The sequence below is a fragment of the Camelus dromedarius genome, chromosome 18 (assembly GCF_036321535.1).
Source record: "Camelus dromedarius isolate mCamDro1 chromosome 18, mCamDro1.pat, whole genome shotgun sequence".
In the NCBI taxonomy this organism is placed as follows: domain Eukaryota; kingdom Metazoa; phylum Chordata; class Mammalia; order Artiodactyla; family Camelidae; genus Camelus; species Camelus dromedarius.
This window is the reverse complement of record NC_087453.1, coordinates 41,820,688-41,835,936: the sequence shown is the minus strand read 5'-3', so window position 1 is coordinate 41,835,936 and position 15,249 is coordinate 41,820,688. Positions and strand designations below refer to the sequence as shown.

Here is a 15,249-nt window from a genome sequence, read left to right as displayed (position 1 = left end):
AGCATTTTGTCTTATCTCTGTTTGATCAGAACTTCCTAATGAGATCAAACTCTGCTTCCTCAAGGCTTGTGCCCCCAGGTCTCTATTTGTTCTGCTGTTTATCAGCACTTGCCACACACCTGCCACATCCTCCCCTGCTTTTGAAGAGACAGATTGCTTTCTGTTTCTGCCTGCTGCTTGTTCCAGCATTCAGGTTGCTTGGTTACAGCAACACTTCACTGGATTTTCATTGAAGGCAAAATGTGTTTGTAGCTTTTGAGACCCATCAAGTGGAAATGGTTAGCACCCATTTCCTAAGAAAGCAGTCAACTCATTTATGTCACATTATAGAGAGCACGTCTTGTGTAATTCTAAGCATCAATGTGATCCACACGTTAGAAGGGTACAAATGCACACAAAAGTGCCAAGTCCCTGTAAATATTCATAATTAAAGAAAATTGTGAATTTTTTCACTCTGTAGATTTTTCTATACACTAAATGTGCCATTTGAAAAAAAAAACTGTACAGTTCAGAGTGGGTAAACTGTTTTTCTTGTTTCTTTTACTTAGTCAATGACAACTGATGGATTAGTTTACTGCTGCTTCTGCCACACATTTCTACACACTTAGTGGCTTAAAACAACACAACTGTATAACCTTACAGCTCTGTAGGTCAGAAGCCCCATGTGGATGTAACTGGGTTAAAATCAAGATGCTGGCCGGGCTGCATTCCTTTCTGGATGCCCAGGGGAGATCTGATTCTTTAACTTTCTAGCCGCTGGAGGCCACCCACATTCCTTAGCTTGTGGCCCCCTCTTTCCATCTTCAAAGCCAGCAATGTTGCATCTCTGAACATTCTCCCACAGGCATGTCTCCCTGACTCTCTTCTTCTGCCTGCCTCCCTCTTCCAGTTTTTAAGGACTTTTGTGATTCCATTGGCCCGCTCCGATAATCCAGGATGTCATCCCTATTTTAAGATGAGCTCATCAGAAGCCTTAATTTCAGCTTATTTCCTCTTTGTGATGTAACATAACATGTTCTCAGATTCTGGAGTTTAAGGTATCTTTGGGGGGTTTAAAGCATCTTTCGTCCTACCACACTTAGCAAATCAGAAAGTAAATTGCTTTGCATAGAAAGTGTCTGAGGAATAGATCTAAGAAATAAAGTGATTTCCTACGGGATCAAGTACATAGGCTTAAAATCAAAGTCTTGAGTTTTTCATTTTTCAACTTCATTCTCTTGTATTAAAAAGAATTTCTTTTTTCTTTCTTTCTTTTTTTTAACTTTCATTCCTTTCTTCTTCCATCTCCACTCCCTTCCTTCATTCTGTTCTTTATTTTTTTTCTTTTTTTACACTTTCTTTCATCTTTCTTTTGTCTTTATTTCTGCCTTTCCTCATTATTCTGGTTATAAAAGAATAATATCAAAAATGACAAATGACAAACTGGGGAACTATTTGCAATATACATTTGAAAGGATTAATGATTTTAATATACAAATAGTTCTTACATATCAATAAAAAATATAGTCAATAAAAATGTGTAAAGCATATGCTTAGCAATTTCACATAAGACATTTGGAGATACAACAAATAACTGAAAAAAGGGACTCACTATTCTAGTAACAAAAGAAATGCACCCTGTTACCCATCAATTAGCTTATTTCATGGATAAAAATGATAGCATGAGAATAAATCCCTTTGGGAAGAGTAGGGGAAAAGTCAACATATATGCTACTCATGAGAATGCAAACTCAGTGCAATGGGCTGAATGTTTGTGTTCCCTTAATATGTGTATATTGAAATCCTAACCCTCAGTTTGAGGGGGTAGAGACCTGGGGAGGTAACTAGATTCCAAGGGTGGAGCTCTCATGAATGGGCTTAGTGCCCTTATAATAGGGGCTTCCAAGAGCTCTCTCTTTCTACCATGTGAGGATGCAATGAGAAAATGGGTGTCTGCAAAGCAGAAGTGCATCCTCACCAGAACCCAACCATGTGGTACCCCGATCTCTGAATTCCAGCCTCCAGAACTGTGAGAGATAAACGCCTGCTATTAATGAGACTCCTGTTTATGGTTCTCTGTTATACCACTAAGAACTGAGATGATCAGGCTGCTTAGTGTGAAGTGTCAGTGTTTATATTTTGACTCTGGGAATGGTGCCCCCTGCAGTTGTTCAGTACATGGTATTCACCTGCAGGGCTGCAAACACTGTGGTGGATCTGACAGTTACTATCAGAAGCGTCTTGATTTTGTATGCATTTTGAAAAACTAACACCTCCTTCTAGAAAAGTATTCTTAAAAAATTGTGGATGTGTACCAATATTTACCTATAAAGATGTTTTCCTGTAAGTGTTGTTCATCAACAAACAGAGTATAATTCACAATGATAATTTCGCAGTTCAAAAATTTGGTTTTGGGTAAACATTGGGTCCATTAAAATTATATTACGAAAGAATATATAATGACAAGCAAAACCGTTCCTGACTTGTGGTATGTGACACACAGCAGGTTATAAGACTGCATTTGTGGTTGTTTTCATTTTTCATTTTAAAAGACCTGAAGGATAAACAACAAAATCTAATTTATCTCTGAACTGCAGGATAAAAGATGGTTTGTATTTTCTTCTTTTGGATTCTGTCTTTTACTACAAAACTGTACTACCTTTATATAAGAATTCATACATATGTATTTATTTGGTTATATATATTTTTAAGAAGTTACATATATATTTTAAAAGATGGTCACAATAATTGAAATAACTCCTTTAAAATTATAATAAGAAATAAACATGCCTATTTTGAAATTTAAGATCCTTGGTCTAGACACCTTTCTGTATATTTATTTACATTTTTATTCATTCTATTTGGAAAAGTTCCCTTACTGTGTTCGCACACAACAAAACTGGAGTGTGGAAAAGATCAAACAAAATGGACTAAGTCACGTGGTTCTAAGATGGTTGTAAGAGGAACATAAGTTATTTATTAGGATGACAAATCCAGGGGTTTTCCCCCTACAAAAAGGTGGTTTTGACTATGTACCAAACTCTTCACGAGTCACTGGTTATGTTTTCCAGATCTTCACCACCCTTGTCACCCACACTGTCTCCAAGTTTTGTCTTCTGATCATTGGGCTGACGTGGCAAGAGTGAAGCAGACCTTAGCAGATCATGGCACCTTGTGCTTCATTCGCATTTTTGGGAAGCTGGTGACTGGGGAGTGATACAAGGAGGCAGGAAAGAGGATGTGTGGGTTACTACAAAGAGATGGCATACGGCCTTTTCAGCAGAAAGCCTAGTTTCCAACCACCGTCTGCACTGTCAGGACTGCTGTGGGGGGAGCACTGCACAGCAGGAAGGATCTGAGGTCAGAGATACCCAGCTATGCGACGTTGGGCAATTTACTGAGTTTTCTGCAGCCTCTGTTCATTACCATCCTAATAAAAGCAGATGATGGACCTACTCCGCAGGGTTATGGTTGGGAGGCCAGTCTCTTAGTTAGAACTGAATTAATGCTTCTTAAATACAGGATCTATCAAGTTCCTCTCCCACTAAAAGGCTGACCTTTAGGCCCAGCTGCTTCCTAAGTGGTGACGAGTATCAGTACTTCCCAGTCAAGGACTTACAAGCTGGATACACGCATCCTACTTACCTCACAGACTCTCCCACCTCAACTGGCCTCCTTCCTCTGCGTCACTCACACAACATTCAGCATCACTTCTCTGCTCCTGCTCATGCTTGAAAGGTCGCTGCAAGTGTCACATTCTTCGTGAAACTTAAGCATCCTTGTCCTCATATGTGTTTGCCTCAGAATTCCTGGTACTCTGTCTGTCTCAGTTCAGTGGTGGATAATTTGCTGATGTTGTTTTCCAACTTTTCTGTGTAATGCTTGTCACTTCCGGCATCTTATAAGAACTGTATTTTAAATGCAGCAGTGATCAAAGCATTGGCCACATAGTAGGCATGTAATTACAATGATGGATGAGAAAAACTTTAAAAAAAAATCAGTGAAAAGGGGGGATGAAGAAGAGGCAGGGTGAATGCAGTCATCCTGCAGTATCTGAGGGAAGTTGGCTCCAGGACCTCAAATCGATACCAAAATCCACAGACGCCAAAGTCCTTTATATAAAATGGTGCATTACTTGCATATAACCTAGGCACGTCCTCCAATAGACTTAATCATCCTTAAGTTATCATCCTTAAGTTACCAATAATACCTAGGACAATGTAAATGCTATATAAATGGTTGCCAGTGCACAGTGAATTCAAGTTTTACTTTTAGGGATTTTCTGAAATTTTTTTTCATATTTTCAATCCATGATTGGTTGACTCTACAGATGTGGAATGCATGGATGTGAAGGACTGACTGCACTTTCTCTTGTTAGCTTTTGAAGAACAGATTCAGGTAAAAGGTTTTAAAAAAAAATCATGTCCGTTTTTCAGAGGATATAATTTTAGAAAAATATTTCTGGAGAAATATTCTTTCCTTATGATGAAACGTGAAAAATATATGAAAAGAATGGCTATACCTTCATCCAGCTATGTTAACAATACTTACAACATCTGGGGGGAAAAAAAGACTTTTCATCTGAGGTTTTGGTGAAACAGTATTTGAGCTTAAGCTCATCGCAGTTTTTAATTTACTTTAATAAACACTATATATTTAGAAATTTTCCTGATTATGGAAGTACAACAGAATATCATAAATGGTTTCTGTTCTCCACAAACTTTATCTTTTCATTGGTGAGACAAGACAGAGGTCAAAAAAGAAATCATAATATAAAAAGCAAGCTGGAGCTCCCTTGCAAGAGTGTATATAATTTAGACAGAAATAAATGACAGAAATTCATGGTCAGGAAAATTAATGAACAATCTATTTGTATCAATACAATTTAATTCATGTTTGGAAGACCATAAGGAGGTCAAAATAACTGAAACCTGACTGAGAAGATTCTTGATTTGTTTTGTTTAGAAAATAATAAGCCTATATTAAAAGATAAGACAATTCTCCACAAAATCTATAGTTTGGATTTTCTTTATGGTCAGTTATGCCTAAGAAGGGAAAAAAAAAGCACAAAACCTAAATATGTCTGCAAATGCAAATAAAATAAATTAATAACATATCCATCAATATTTGAACAAAACTTATGCAGTTTAGCCAGCCACTGTGATCTGTTTAAATATTTAACAGGTTGCCAAGGTAGAATTCTCAAACTTGTCTCATGTTTTGACTTTTTCATTCAAATGGTTGTGTTATGTACAACAAATAAAATCTATATTTAAGGTCAAAAAGCATCTCTAGTAAGGTCTATAATTTATAAACTTATTTATAACTCCTATATGCATTCATTTTGTCTAAAACTAATTTAACACTTGTCATACATGTGTTTCTATATGTGTGTACCATTTCCCAAGCTCATTTCTAGGGCGCTGAATAGTTTTGCAACTGAATAAAGTTTATCATTTTACATTATACTTGAGAAGTGACCCCCAAATATTAGCAGTTGGAATGGCTCATGATTTTGCAGTACCTATCAAGAACAGAGAAAAAAAATCACCCTCTTTTCTATGAGGTTTTCTCAAATAGTTTTTGAGTCACACTTGTAAACACTAAGGAAACTTTCTGTCTAAAGCAAATCTTCCTCTGAGAGACAAGTGGCAGGTTTGAGATGAGCATATCTTCCTGAAGTCATTTTCCTCTTAGCGGCTGTCTCAGCTAGCTACTATTTGATACACATATTTTAATCATATTAATAAGCCTACATTACTATTGTATATAATATATATTTTATATATATATAAAAAATAATGCATGAGCCTACATTACTATTGTATATAAGCTATCTAAATTTCCTACCTGGGAAAAAATATGACAAATCTAATTGCTCTCAGGGTCAAAACATAAAGAGAATATGGATAATTTTTTTAGTCATAATTGTTTCCATTGTGAATGAGTCAGTTTAGCTTGGATACCAGCAGGAGATTGAAGCTTTCTAATATCAAATATATTTGTAAGATTACAAGGTAATTTTATCAACCAATGGTTAATAAACCAATGGTCACTAGACCAATGGTCAGTGATAAAAGTGAAAACTTTTAGACAAAGTAATAAACTTTGCTTGAAATACGTAGAGAGAATAATTGATGAATTCATTCTTCCTGGCTCTGTATATAGCCTTCACCACCACACTTAATCATTAGACATATAAAACCAAAATAACATTTAATCACATTTTCTGAGACTATTACACTAGATTTCCTGGGTAACAGTAGATGAATGATACCAGGAGTGGGTTCAGGCTGGGACAACCAGGCAGTTGGTGGGCAACAGAAGTCAACACATAGACATCTGCAGGTACAGAGTGAATGAGGCGAGGGCAAACTCGGAAGTCTCGACCAGGGGAGGGTCATGAGTCAGGGAAGCCAGAGGTCAGGCTGACAGCATGCATTTCAAATCCAGCTAGACAGATAAGCTTGAGTAAGACATCCACAGGCAGAGATAAACCCAATCCAAAGGCAAAGTTTGCCTATGGGAAGAGAGAGATGGTTACGGAAGAACAGAGTTTCTCGACTTCTGCACTGTTGACGTCTGTGGCTGGACAGCTCTTTACCGTGCGAGGCTGCCCTGTGCATCACGGGATAATTAGCCCCACCCCTGGCATCTGGGGAGATGCCAGGAGCCCCTCCCTTCCTCCAGTTGTGAAAAACGAAAATGTCTCAAAATGTTCTCTGAAGGGCAAATTCACCCCTAACTGAGAAGCCCTGCAGTAAACAAATGTGGGCTTTCCCTGAAGTGGGGGAGGGAGGCGGTTTCACCATGATCTCTCTCAGGTTTCCAATGTCAGGATTCTTTGATATAGTTTCAAAACTAAATTTGACATTGTTCTTATGAGGAAAGTTAAAATCCCTTAATTCTCTATTAGAACTTAGACTCTGATAAAAATATAGACTTCCATATTTGAGACCAGAAATTGTGTGTTTTTTTTAACATGAGGTGAAAATAACACAAAATAAATCCTACGCACTGAAAAATACAAAACTCTTATGTAAAGAATAAAGAGATTTCTGAGTTGAATCATACAAATATTATTTGCTGTAGGCTATGCAATGATGCACTGTAACTATAAATTATTTGCAACCAAAGTGTATGGTAATTCCATAAAGCTGCCACAGCAGACTTCCAAATAATTCATCTGGAAAGGAGAAGTTATATGTGCTTCACCCTCAGAAAGATAAAAAACTGTTGAAAAAAATTGTTGCTGGTTTCTTTCCTCTGAAGTTCCTACTTCATTACTGTGATGGACCCTGTTATGGGCTAAGTGTGTCCCCGCCCAAATTCAATATGTTGAAGCCCTAACCCTCAGTCCCTCAGAACGTGACTATTTGGAGATAGGGTTTTAAAGAAGTAATTAAGTTAAGATGGGATCATTGCGGTGGATCCTGACCCAGTATGACTAATGCCCTTGCAAGAGGAGGAGATCGAGACAAGAAGGCATACTGAGGGAAGACCACGCTGAGACACAGGGTGAAGATGGTCGTCTCCAAGCCAAGGACAGAGGCCTCAGGATGAACCAACCCTGTGTACACCTTGATTCTGAACTTCTAGCCTCCAGAATTGTGAGAAGGTAAACTTCAGTTGTCTGAGCCATCCAGTCTATGGCACTTGGTTATGTCAGCCCTGGGTTACTTCTACAGGCACTTTTCTGTCTTCTCCCATGGTCCTTTTGGCTTCCTGGTGACACTGACCTGCAGATAATAGCACCGCACCACCGGGATGATTTGGACAGAATTTGATTCTGAGGTCTCTGATGAAGTACCAATTTGAGTCATCTTAGAAAATGTTTCATGATGAAATTTACAGATACGAAAAGAAAGAGAAGCATGGCAGCTTTGAAAAGTGATGGACATCAGGTGGAAACTAGGAAGACTTCGTCAATGCTCCAAATGCATCCTAGAATTTGACCCCAGCCTTCTCTGAAGATGCTCTCACCACCTGTGCAATGACGATACCATCCTCAATTTTAAAACATAGCCCTGTTGTCTCCTAACCATCTGCTTCACTTTTCTAAAGTGTGCATCATTTTCCATACTGAAGAAGTAAGGTTGATGTGGTGCCAACTTTTGTAGAGTCATTGTGAAGATGAACTGGTTTAGCCCATGTATCTGATGGCTAATAGAAGGAATCCGTGAGTGTCAGCTATGATTTCCATTAGTAATATTAGGTAATAGTTACTATGCATGCATATTGTATTATGTATTATATTACATATGTTATTATTATGATCATTTCTGGTCTTTTATTGTTTTCTCACACATTCGGTCTTAGATTCTCAATTATGAAATTTACAGACATGGGATTAAAGTACCCCAAAACACAGAAATTTGGTTTAATATAAAAATAACTGTTTTTTCTAAACTACAATCATTATTGCATTGGGAAGAGTTAAGAAGACTAGTTAGAGATACTCTGCAGTCAGTCTAGGGGGAATTATGGCAAGTCAGAAAAGTTACATTCTAATCAAAGATGGTATGGTAATGAATTAAGCATAAATTCAAATTATGGACAGTTAATGCATATCATCTATATTAGCAGTCACATATTCCATTAGAAGTCACCTTTATTTCATTTTGCATATTTAGAATTTACAAATGGCTGATGCCTCAGCATTGCAGAAATACTCAACGATGTTGGTGGATTTTGACATTTAGTTTAAGAATGTACTTACTATTATAAATATGCACTGGAAATAATTTCATGAGCACGGCATGATTCAAAGCATTGATGTGAAACTGAGGACGATTTTATTATTATTTTCAATCACTCGAGTGCTAAGATGCATTTTGGATGTATTTAAAGTAGCAATTTTCAAACAATAATTTATTTGCATAGTTATTAATACATTCTAGACCACTAAAACTGTCCCATTTTTAAAACTTGTAGTATGATTTTTGGCTTTGCATCATTGCAAACAACTGCAGATGGATAGATTTGTTTTAATAGCAATGGACCGTATTTATGCAATTATTTTAAGCCATATGTTAGAGTGAAAACAAGTTTTCATTTTAGAAGACATAAAAATGAATATGATGTCATTATTTCCAAGCATATCAAGGAATCCAAAATTTATAAAACTTTATCAATTATGTTGTGATACTGGCAAGACACAATCACTCACCATAGCAAGCTGCATTTCTTACATGAATGTGCACTTTTTTCTAAGAATACTTAAAAATGCAGAAATGCAGCCACAATCTGCTCACTGTGATTATGTAGGACATAAAGAGAAAAGATGGAACAAGGGGACTGAGACAGAAAAAACCATCAGATTATAGGGAGGAGAATCTACTAAATTCAACTCACATCAACATCTACTTGCTGAACAGCTATTATGCACTTTAAATTCTGTAAAACACAAAGGACTGCTTTAAAAAATGAATAAAAATGAGACAAGGAGGGCAAGGAGGAAAAAGAGGAAGAGAAGGGATGAGAAAAAAGATCACAACCAAGATTCTTTCATCACATGGTAGTCTTTCTGGATTTATGTTATGGTCCAGTTAGGAAAATACTGTAAATGCCCAAATTTAATACACTTAGCAGATTCACCTTTCAATTATAAAATTAGAGAGGAGTTCCAACCACCCAGGAGGACCTAGCCCATTTTGATCATGAGCACAGAGTTGAGCATCTCCAGCCGTTTGCTGTAGCTGTTCCGTAGCTTTGCGTCCTAGTGATCTGCAGGCGGGTGGGGCATCCTCTCTATTGTGGGGCTCTGATAGGCTGCCTCAGAGGGTGAATGTGCACCAGCATCCTTAATTTGCTCCTTCCTGCCTACCAGAGTCACCAGCTATGTGAAAAGCCACTTTAGACAGACGTGAAAACCTCAAAAGAAATCTCTCTGAAAGGCAGGCAACAACAATGCTCACAGTAGCTTGGAATTTCTTGGAAGTCATCCTTTACCATGGCTGAAGAAAGTGCTTAGGGCAACTTTAATGGCATCATAAAAATAACAAGGTATTAGAGGAGCCTCAGCCATTCACAGGCTGGGAGAGGGACCGCGGGAGAGGGGCACTACTCAAATGAACCAAGTCCAGCTGATGGCATGTTCAATCGACAGGAATCAGCTACTCAAGTTTCTTTGAGAACCCGGAGGTTTCTCTTACTTTCCGAAAAGAAGTGTGAAATAAGATGAATGACTACCTTTCTCAGATTGCCCTAGAAAGGACTGCTATCCTCACTGCAATTTGGGTGGAGAAAATTAGGGAGAAGAGGGATGGAATGCAAGAACAGTTCGAACTGTAACAACAAATATAAATGGGCTTCTTACAATTTGCAACACGTTTAGCACAGTGGATGCAGGCACAGGCCTGGACAACTCACAAGTGTGGGGAAGCAAACAAGGACTGTGTAATTTAGGGTGAGGGGAAATGCTGTTTGGTCCAGGCTTCCCTTCTGATGTGAGGAACTGATACTGATGAAATGACTTCCCCAAGACAACACAGTGACCTGGGAGCAGGAAGAAGTCAAGAGCCTAGGTTTCCCATCACCTCCTTTAGATCTTAAAAACTAAGAAACGCGTTGCCGGGTGTGACTGGTGTATAGAAATCAGATTTGTAACATTCTGTAAGAGGCAAAACAATGTAGTAGACATATAAGTGGTGCCTTCACTTCTTCAGCTCCCAATGCCAAAGGAAACAAATTGCTTTACTCACCTGTAGGGAAAAACTCGCTCATTTTCTTTTTGTAGATTTTGAAGTCGACTTCTAGGAAGACACAGAAGATGATCCGACTGACCTAGAGGCAAGCGACAGATACTCAGAGTGAAAGGAAATATGGCAACTGCCTGCCCAGTACATGATCTTAGAACGAAAAACAAACAGAAGAGCCTCCCACACTCTACTGCTAACTGCATGACAGCACGGAGTGAAGTTCAGTGTGTGTGTGTATGTGTGTACCTTTTATGTAAATAAACCCATGGGCAACTTGGTGGAACAATGTTATATAAATCAAATAAGAAATACTAAATGACAATAAGCCACTTTGCAGCAAGCTATAAATAAGATCTGAGATTCCAACAGGACATCTAGACTTTATGTTCTATAAAACAGCCACACGAGAAGCGTTCAGTGGAATGACAATAAAGTATGTCAGTAAACGAAGAGCCCTTGGTCCTACGCTTGTTAGACAAATATGTTTATTGAGCCTGTTAGTATTTGAACATGGCCTAAAAGGCTTCACGCGGTGTAATTTGCATGCAGTCACTTGCTTTTAGCTTTACACACTTGGAAATGCAGCAGAAATAAAATATAATTAGTTGACAGTACATGAGGTCAATATAACTTTAATCTAGCAGGTTATTACTGAATAAGTAAATGCCACTTCAAAAGTAAAATGTGTGCACAGTCTCCTTCCTCTGTTTTCAGAGCTCCTGCATGTAAAGAGTTTCTTCGAGACGTTCAGAGAGTAATATGGCAAACAGAGAAGAGAGATGAAGTACACGTACTAGCTATTGAATATCTGATATTAAATCAGTGACTCAGTTTTGGGCCCTGAAAACAAACTCCCCTTCAGTTCCTTTATTTTAACAATGCACAAAGAGTTAAAATGACTCCACATCCATCAAACTGCAACTGGCAATTGAATAGAACAGCAAGTGTGGCATTTGTCCTGGCCGCAGGGAACAGAAGTGGGGTATGCACGGGGCAGGACAGGGAGGAACCCAAGTGGATGTCATCCACCCAGCCCTTCAGCCCTCTCAGCCTGCAGGGAACAGAGTGATGTGAGCCAAACCCCAAAGTTCCCAGCATGAGAGAAGATACGCAGGGGTGGGAAGGGGAGACGGAGGGTTAGGACACGAGGAATCAGCGGGGGTCCCTGACGGAAGCTCAGAGATGCAACACAAGTCAAAATGCCCATCTAGATAGACCGCCTGCTGGCCAGTCACTGGGCTTCTAAGGTATAATCGTCTAGACCGTGCAGCCCCAGTCACTGTTCCCACTGGGCGGATCATAAGAGAAAGCACATGGACTTCAGAAATACATGGACCCCAGTGCAAACAACTCTATTTTCTTTTCCCTGTATTCACTTGAGTTTCTGGTGTCCAGTCCTGTCTGCATGGCAGTTAACATTTCCTACACACGCAAAAACTGTCACCGTCAACTCACTCTCTAGGTGAACCATAAATTGAGTTGAATAAGTGATTAACCATCTGTGCAATATGGAATGCTCTCCTCCACTCTCCTTAGGGTGTGCTTGTGCCCCATGGCTAGAGATAAGACTCATAATGTTGAGCAATAGAGCTGAGTTACAAAAGGGCTTATACCAGCAACACTTATACACAAAATTTAAAGCACAAAGACACAGAGTGTAGGATTCACTTGTAAGCACTAGAAAGGTCACCCGTGAACTCCAGAGGATGATGACTTCTGGGGAGGGAGGGAAGGTTGCGTGATGAATAGGTAAGGCTTTAACTGAATAGTTAATACATTATTTACTTAGGAAAAAAGAGATTCAAGAAAAAATATTCCAAATGGGTAATAGCTGTTAACTATGGGGGCCAGTACATGGCTATCACATTATGCTCTATACTTTTATGCATATATGAAATACTTCATAATTAAAAGTTCCAACATTAAAAATAAGATTCTCTGTTCAACATACACTACTCTCCAGCTACACTGAACTACCTGTAGTTTCCAAACACAGCAATTATTCTCACTTCTGTACCTGTGATGGTTGATTTTTCTCTCCAGGCTTCAAATGATCAGATTCTGTCTAAAGCCACCTAATTAAGATCAAAATCAAAACAAGTAAATGTGGTTCAAAGCTGATCTAGGAACAAGCAGGACAGCCTCACTGGTGCTCACTTCCCCCTATTTTTCTGGTCACTTACTGTGAATTATGGGATTTTTTAAAAAAACTTTCACATTGCATGTATGTGTGTGAGTATGTTTCTGTGTGTTAGCGAAGGGGTGGGTTAGTGGTGATGTTATCCACTGCTATGAAATGCACTTTTAAACAACACGGACTAAACACAGATTTCTTAACTATTGCAAAGAATTATAATCCACCTTTTAGCATTGTAGGCTTAGTTACCATGGAAATGACAAGGGTCCAAAATTCAGCAGCCTGATTTTTTTATTTATTTATTCCCAGACAGAAGATGGATGATGAGGGAAAAAGTACTTTTATTTTAAATTACTTGAGTGGCCCAGTTCCCTGCCCTTACCCTTAGGCATAACACTAAAAATATCTTGGAAGCAAGTTGAATCCAAGAATTAACCTCCCTTGCCAAGTACTTGTTATATATGCCTATATGCATGTATTTATATATCATACACATAAACATTTTCTCTGGGGTCGTTGTTGGATAAGAGCTCATTTAGTTGATGAGCTCTGTGTTTCTCAAGTCCTTGTGGGAACTGATCATCACGTGATGGACTGTGTTTTCCAAGATGGCGGGCAACAAGATACTACACCCTCCAGGTTCCTAGTAAAATGTAGTCATTTCATTGAGAGGTGGGATCTACATTCCCTCTTCCTGAATCTGGGGGTGCCTGTAACACTGGCAGAAATGATCTGTGACTTCTGAGTCCCCGTCATGGAAGGTGATAACTGTTCCCTCCTGGTCCTCTTGGGAGGCTCAGTCCTGTTCTTAATCATCACGCCACCAGGAAGCAGAGACCGCTGGAGAATCCATGGGTCGAAGGACCAGCCAGTAGCCCCGGCAGAAAGAGAGGAGTCTCTAGATGATTTCAGCTCCTGGCTTTGGATCTAGTTCAGGTAACTCCACAAGGAGTGGAGATGAGCCATTCCTGTTGAATTCTGTCCAAATTTCAGATTCGTGAGCAAAACGTACAAATGCATAGTTAGGTATCTTCTATGTGTCTTCCTCTAGCTGATTCCTACTGCCGTTCTTTGGAGCCTTGCTTCTCTAGCTATGTGGTATCGACTCCTATTGAAAAACTCAGGCTGAATGGGTCACGTACAAGTCAGTGGGCTGATGAGAAGAACGCAGAAAGTCTAATTATTGCATGGCTGAGAGACTGGAAACTTGGCTTCTGCAAAGGGGGAAGGACCCAGGTGATCCATTCTAGCCCCAGATAAATTTCATAAGAATATACGGGAATCCCTCACTATTGAGATTCCAGGGCATGGTTTCCTTTTTTTTTTTTAGAACTTATTTTTTCTTCTTCTTCTTCTTCTTCTTCTTCTTTTTTTTTTTTTTTGTTAAACTTTTTTTTTTGGGGGGGTTAGGTGGTTAGGTTTATTTATTTATTTGTTTTAGAGGAGGCACTGGGGATTGGACCCAGGACCTTGTGCATGCTAAGCGTGTGCTCTACCACTGAGCTGTACTCTCCCCCCATTTTCTTTTATGTTAGGCAATAGAACAATTTTGTAAAATGGTTGGTCTTGAGAGACTGTATTTATTCATTTATTCATCAATATTCACTGAGCCCCTTCAATGCGTGGGGCCGAACCCATGTGCCATTCTCCCATAGGAATACTGGAATCTAGACTTGAGTAATTTTTCCCCTCAAAGTTAAATAGCAGCAAAATCTCAGGGACCTTAACTTCACATCCAGTGTTCTTTCTGTGATGTCACCCAGATAGAGACACGGGGGACTAAGCCTCTAGGCCTGTCATGAGTTTTGTGACATTGGACCAGCCACTGTCTCTCTGGGCCCCAGTTATCATAAGGAAAGGATTACATTAGATCATCTTTATAGTTTCTTTTTCTTTCTTCTCCTTCTCCTCTTCCTTCTTCTTCCTTTTCCTCTTCCTCTTCCTTTTCTTCTTCTTCCTCTTCCTCTTCCTTTTCTTCTTCTTCCTTTTCCTCTTCTTCCTTTTCCTCTTCCTCTTCCTTTTCTTCTTCCTCCTTTTCTTCTCCTTTTTTCAAATCTCAGAGTCTATCTCTATGGTAGTTTTGTACTATGTCAACTTAGTTAAGCTGGAATTTCATTTCTCTGAAAAGATCTGGTTGAGGGTTGGCCACAGAAATTTCCATGAGATGTGGAGTGCAGCAGGGCAGCTGCAGCCATGGCCCTGGGCAGGTGGTTTGGGCACAGGTTCCCAGCAGGTCGTGTACACTGATGCTCGTCAGTGGCTCACCTGGGTGTGCAGTAGCAGGTGGGCCCACAGCTCCTCCAGCTCCTGCTGGGTCTCTGAGTCTGAGGCTGGGCCTCCGAGTCTGAGGCTGGGCACCAGCTCCTCCCTGCAGCTCTGGGGGTCCATGCAGTGAGAGGCAGACATACAGGTCAGGTTCCCCTGTGGGTTCTG

At 39.4% G+C, this 15,249-nt stretch overlaps 1 protein-coding gene across 2 annotated transcripts in view; it reads right to left on the bottom strand.

Moving 5' to 3' along the window:
• Positions 1-15,249, bottom strand: part of MACROD2 (mono-ADP ribosylhydrolase 2) — a 1,873,695-nt gene that overhangs the window by 147,408 nt on the left and 1,711,038 nt on the right. For both annotated transcript variants that reach the window (XM_064475896.1, XM_064475895.1), the window contains exon 9: positions 10,683-10,764. In XM_064475896.1, coding sequence (XP_064331966.1) covers positions 10,683-10,764 — 82 coding nt within the window. The remainder of the gene's footprint in view (positions 1-10,682; positions 10,765-15,249) is intronic.